General features: G+C 43.3%; 1 protein-coding gene across 1 annotated transcript; it reads left to right on the forward strand.

The window, feature by feature from the left end:
- Positions 1-376: 376 nt before the first annotated feature.
- Positions 377-4219, forward strand: zmynd19 (zinc finger, MYND-type containing 19). Its single transcript, XM_080847226.1, has 6 exons — positions 377-571; positions 1867-1926; positions 2681-2787; positions 2913-3053; positions 3472-3652; positions 4024-4219. The coding sequence occupies exons 1-6, from the start codon at positions 521-523 to the stop codon at positions 4165-4167; spliced, it is 684 nt and encodes a 227-aa protein (XP_080703352.1). The 5' UTR covers positions 377-520; the 3' UTR covers positions 4168-4219.
- Positions 4220-6419: the final 2200 nt, after the last annotated feature.

The raw sequence follows: 6419 nt of genomic DNA on the forward strand, positions 1-6419 counted from the left end.
ACGGCTGCATCTGTCAAGAAATGTACGTAGCAACGCCTGTGTGACCATCTGACAGTCATGAGTCATCCAAATATTACTTTTCGCGCTAAAATTGCCTGTTTTTTCAACATACAGGAAGCAGTGATGGAGTGCGTGATGACGTAGAGTAAATGGGGTGGTAGTTTACACAAAGACCCTGTTCGTGATTGGGCAGATAGATCAGACTTTGTACGTCAAATATGTGAAGTCAAACAACAGCATTCCCAATTGGACATGTGTCTTTTTGTTCTAGTTTCCAATTGGATCACGTGCTAACATCCCTTGCTCCCGCCCCCTAACACCGACTCGTTTTCCAACGCCACTCAGCGGTGTCTCACGGAGGTTTGGAAGCGGGTGGGGAAGAGTCGAGCTTCGGCTGACCCTAATAAACCAAACATAGAGCGACGTGGGGCTACGGGGTCGCCCTCACTAGTTCTTTTAAATAATTGGGATATCGCCTCACCCGCCTTCTCATATCGCTCCACACCTACTCGCCCTCCTAATGTCGGATTTCAAGCTTGGGATTGTTCGACTTGGCCGTGTGGCCGGGAAGGTGAGCTGAATCCTGGGGCTGCCATGTGCGACAAGAAGGGGAGGGGATCACAAAACCTTTTACAAAATGGCTTGTTGAGGGCTGTCCGCGAAATCTTGCAGCTACCTTTGCTTTTTATAATTGCTGTCTGGACGATTTTTCTGCTCGCAACGTCGAAGTCGTTGTCAAGAAACAAATCACCTTTAGGAAGCGCATAATTAGCCTGCCAGCTAGCTAGCTAGTTTGCCCAATTTCGGTTTGTCGCACGAAGCCGCCTACCAGTAGTGCCTGCCCATTAGCTAGTTAGCCAAATATGAGAACACCGTAACATTTGGCTTGCTCTTATATTAGCAATTTGTCTACCTAACGCGACTTGACATGTCCTTTCAGTCGAGTTGATGTAGATGTTAGAATGTTATCGTTTATGAGCATTCGGTTTTGGCTGAGCATCTTACTTCTAGTAGGTTGCTAACTTTGTAGCTAGCATTAAACATACTGGCTAGCTGAAAATATCCTAGAAGCCGTCAACAGGGATCCCTTCCAACGTGACTCGACCCGGCATGTTGGCAATGACTAGTAAACAACGGCTATATTGCTAACTAGCCATCAATCACATTTTGTGGTTCAGTTGACGCTCCATCACTGAGACATAATTTGATTAACGTTAATGGATTTATCATATGTGATCGTTTCTCGGCCATTTGTCGTTGTTGTCTTTTCTTAGCAGTGTAACCGTTGACATCACCTGCAGGTAATTGTTTATGTCACCAGTAGTCAGTTGACGTTAGCTAAACGATATTTTTCCGTAATCTCGTTGTTGTGTTTGAGGCCTTTGGGCTGTGACACTAGAGGGCAGCCGATGAGCAGGAATATGCCGACAAACTTCTCAACGTGAAGTTATTTCCTGATGTATCTTAACTACATGCAACCACATCACATGAGACACGGTCGGGATTACGTTGTGGAGTTACCTATTATCTGGTGTCTATATTGTGCTGTGTTCGTCGTTGTGTAGGGTGCCACTTGCTGTGTTTTATCATTAAATCCTTGCAATTATTCCATGCTTGCGGACAATGTTGTTCTTTTAAGTAATGTAGACATCACTATAAGCACATCGTTTTACAGTATTACAGCTTTTAGTGAGATGGCAGGGGTAATCTTGTTAATAATCAGTGATGGCAGGGGTAATCAATGTTTTTTTGTGTGTATAATAGCATCTGGTACTATTATACATGCATTTCTATCTGCAAGATACCAGAATTTCCCCACAGGATTAATAAAGTATTTATCTATCTATCTACCTCCTATCTTTTCAGACAAAGTACACGCTGATTGATGAGCAGGACATACCCTTGGTGGAAAATTATGCCTTTGAGGTAAGAAATAGTTTGTTTATGTACACATTTTGACACAAGGATAGGTTGAGGTGACCACATCTCATTTGGGGGTAAAAACAGAGACATTGCAACCCTATCAGCACATATAGGTTCAAGGTGAAGGTTGTCTGGCATGAAGAATTTTGAAAGGCACAGATCTGTTAGTAGTCTGATAAGCCTTGTCTAGATTTGTGTAGAGACCATGTACAGTTGTTGCGCACAGACTGTATGTCCTCATATCTGAAAGTGTCACACACCTGTATCTTATATGGTTTTACAAAGTAAACACCACATTAAGAATTAAAACGAATATATGTTATCCACTGATACACATAACTTTTTGTACAGTTCAGACAATAGATGGTACTAATGGATAGTTGACAGACTTTACTGAAATGGGAATCGTATACAGGTGTGCATCATTTTTAACAGGATGGCCTGCCTACCTGTCAAAGGGTCTGCATTAGACATATTCTTTGCTCAGACATAAATCTAATGTACCCTTAACATATAGGTCAAATTGCTCCCTCTTCGATATGTTTGTGTCTGCAGAGTTATTGCATAGCAAGGTAGTGTTCATCTTATCAGTTTTGTATGACATGGAGGGAAGATGGTTATCGAACATTTTGTGTTTGAAATAGTATGGTCAGTGCCTGAGATTCCTCTTGTCTGGTCAGACTTGATCTATGGTCTTTTAAGATTAGTGCACCACCTCCTTGGATACATCTGAAGTTTAACCTCTTACTTCCTACAGGCCCGCATGGAGGTAGATGCTGATGGTAACGGGGCTAAAATCTTTGCATATGCCTTCGACATTGGCAAAGGCCGCTGGGCTGGTCGGCCATTGCACGAGCTTCTCTGGTGAGTCATGGCACTGCCCAAGAGTCAGTGTTCACCAAGGCTATCATTTGTTACTGGTGTGTTGCAGTGTTTTGTTTTTACTGTCATCCTCGTGTTAAATGTAATTATGAATTGCGTTCCCACAGGGAGAAGCACAGAGGTGGAATTGCTCCTAGTTTTCAAGTTGTTCACATAAACCAGGTCACTGTGGACAACCGCCTCGACAACTTACGCCTGGTGCCTGTGGGATGGACTCCGAAACCAGAGGAGCTGTCCAGCAAACAAAGGTAGTCGGCTACTAAAAGTACTGACTGTTGATTACGTAGATGCGCTACTTGTTAGGCTGTATTTTTATAAGTACTTGAAGTAAAAACATAAGTAATTATGTGAACTCATAGGTACATTGGCCTTTTTTGTAGTTAGTATTAACTGTTTTATTTAGGGTGCTTATTATTTCATGTTAGTCTTCAGTCAAGAGTACATCCTTTAACATCAAAGAACAAATGAACAGACCAGTATGTTGTGATGCAGCTTGGAATTACAATATATTGAAGAATTGCCAAGAATTGTTGAATCATGGTTTTAAGAATCGTGATTTAGAAAGCGTTGCCCGATGTCTTGTGATTCCCCCTCTTTGGAAACATAATGGTTCTCCTCACTGTAGATTTAAATTCAACTGCGTGTGTGTGTGTGTCGTTTCTCCAGAGAGCAGTCCCTGTACTGGCTGGCCATCCAGCAGGTGCCTGCCGACCCAGTGGAAGAGCAGTACTTGGAGTTGAGCCGCACGCGCTACTATAACGCCAACGGCGAGCTGGTGGAGGAGGAGGAGTGCTCGTGCACTTACTACGAGTGTCACTACCCGCCCTGCTCGCTCATCGAAAAGAGAGTAAGTCTCCTAACCATGACCTGTGTTTACAGTATTGTTCTCAAACTAGTATTGCAGGTGTGCAATGTTTGTGAAATACGAAGCGCAATGACTTATCATTGAGAAGAGAGTAGGTTTTCTGACTGTGACCATGACTGTTTAATTTTGCATTCAGGACACAGTCCTGAAATGTTTAATAATATGGGACAAGAATGTTACTTTTGCATTTTTGTAAATTGACACTGTAGAAGTGCAAGTCTTACTAGCCACAACCACAATCTGGAAAGATCAACCAGTTGCAGTGCTTTGTAGTTGTAACTATTTAATGCATAAATTGTGACTTGATGAAAGTCTCTGAATCTTTCTCTTTTTTTCCCTCTCTTGCCCCACAGCTGAGGGAGTTCAACATCTGCGGACGCTGCCAGGTGGCACGCTACTGTGGCTCCCAGTGCCAGCAGAGAGACTGGCCAGCCCACAAGAAACAGTGCCGCGAACGCAAGCGGGTCCTGGCCCTGGAGTCGGAACCGGAGCGGTGATCTATTCGGCCAAACCCACAGTCAGAGCTGAGGGATTGGAAGAGGAGGGGAAAAGGAGATATTTTGGGGGGTGGGTGGGTGGTGAGACCTATGAATTGAAGTACGAAAAAAAGGCGGGGGGAATATCTGCTGATGGACAAAGTTGACCGGGTGGGGGGGGGGTGAAGTTGGTTGGTAGCGTGGGCCGAGTTAAAAAAAAAAAAAGAGGGAAAAAAGAAAAAGTATACTTCCCTGAACTGTCAAATACCTGTGGCTTGCCTAGCAAGCCATAAGGGGAACACGGGAAATCCATTATTTTTTCTTTTTTGTGAAATTTTTTTTTTTTCCCTTTCAAAAGGGCAACCTCAAAGCTCTACCTGCTGCTATGGATGTGTATTTTTGGGTATGAAGGAAAACAAGAAGAAGAAGAAAAAAACTAAAGAGAGAAGTCACACTGAACTCTTTTCTTCGATTGACTGCATTTTAAGTGTCGACGGTCAGCGTGAACTCTCACTCCTCTCATCCGTTTTCCTTCCTCTCCCCTTCTCGCTGGCCTTCCCTTCTCGCCTGCCCGCCTGCTCACCCCCAGCTTCACGTCAGCCAATGCTGGCTTTGAGGGACTCTACCTGCTGTAACACCGATGCTACGGATCACGGACCTCTTCACTGTACCACCCCTGTTGCACCCCTATTGGACTGCAGGCTCACATGACTTGCATTATCACCTCCCGGTCATAAACCTGCCAAGAGCACCCATGCTCACGTCTGGCCCTTCACACTACCAGTATTGTGTGAGTGTGTATGTATGTATGTATGAATGTATGTATGTGGGTGCATGTGTGTATGAGATGCCCTGATTGACTGAAGGACATGTATGAAGTGGTTATCGTTGGGGGGGGGGGTGGGGTTGTTTTTGTTTTTTTGTCTGTCTACTTTTTTGGGGGTGGGGTTGGGGAGGGGATGTCTTTTGTGTTTGCTCACTTGTCAAGATGTTCTATAGTCCTCCCCTCACGAAATCCAGATGCATTAATTCTGCGTATGCTGCCGCAGTGTCCGGTTGACCGTTTCAGCTGATTGTCCACATCCACTTGTCTCCCAGTCTCGCATTTGAGGGATGTCCTGGGAAAAACTTGAAAAATCCACATACCTAAGTTGACTCAGAGATGGGTATTTTTTTCTTTGCCCTTTCTTTTTTTAGTGTGAGAAAGGAGCTTGTTATTTGGATTCCAGTTTTGTTTTATTTGTGTCTGTCTGTGCTACATTTTTTTAACGTCAGCAACTTATGGTAACTTATCCTAATAATAAATTCGATTTCACAAATCACCTCCTCTGTTTGTGTAACGGATGTGCATCCATGCCCGAAGCGTGTCTTCCGTCAGCGCGGAAGGTGATCAAGGCCCAGCCCTGACAAACACCCACACATAAGTGTGTTAGCAGCAGAGTCACGATGTGACGAGTTGTTTTGTTTGTTTTTCGTTTTGTTAATAATTTTTACTTTTTATTTATCTATCTGGATGGGGTGAAGCACTGTGCACTGAGTATTCTCACACTTATCTGTGTTTAGGGGGAGAGATGTCAGAGTGAGGGCTGTCTGGGAAATATTTTTTTTTCTAAGAATATTACAGTACAAGAATAATTACATAGAATAAAGAATATGTGAATGGGCATAAAAGGTGGTAATAACTGACCATCTCTCATCACTGTAAATTAATAAAAGAAATTAAACCAAAATAAATAATAAGTGTCTTGTTTATGTATTTGTTTGTTTGCTGTATGGTGTTCAATAACGCTCTAATTGGAGCGTCAATAACCTAGGAGGGGAAGTTTAATATTTAGCTACTCAAATTGAATGATTAACCTTTACGCATGCATCACCATAGTGACCCTGGGCTGGTCTCTCGCTGTCCCCCTTTTCTGAACTAACGCACAAGTCGTAACCAAACAGTTGCAGCACTCGTCAGGGTGCATGTATCTGTTGCACAGTTAACATAGTGTGTAGCTATGGTTGAGATGATTAAAACCTAGGACTATAATCGTTATGTGAACATCTACCGACGAATGTTGGCTTCAGAATCCACCCGACGATAGCGCAAGGTCGTATAATGCTTCTATTCGCATCCGTTGAGATTTCCCGAATTTCTTCAATGGAATTCAGTGGAACATTTTGCACTCTTCAAGGAAATATAAACTGGACAAGCATATTTCGGTAACGGTTCGAAGGCTACACATTGCTCTTAAGGGTAGTTAACTTTACGATTGTATACGCTTGTGCTA

This window comes from Sprattus sprattus (assembly GCF_963457725.1).
Source record: "Sprattus sprattus genome assembly, chromosome: 11".
In the NCBI taxonomy this organism is placed as follows: domain Eukaryota; kingdom Metazoa; phylum Chordata; class Actinopteri; order Clupeiformes; family Clupeidae; genus Sprattus; species Sprattus sprattus.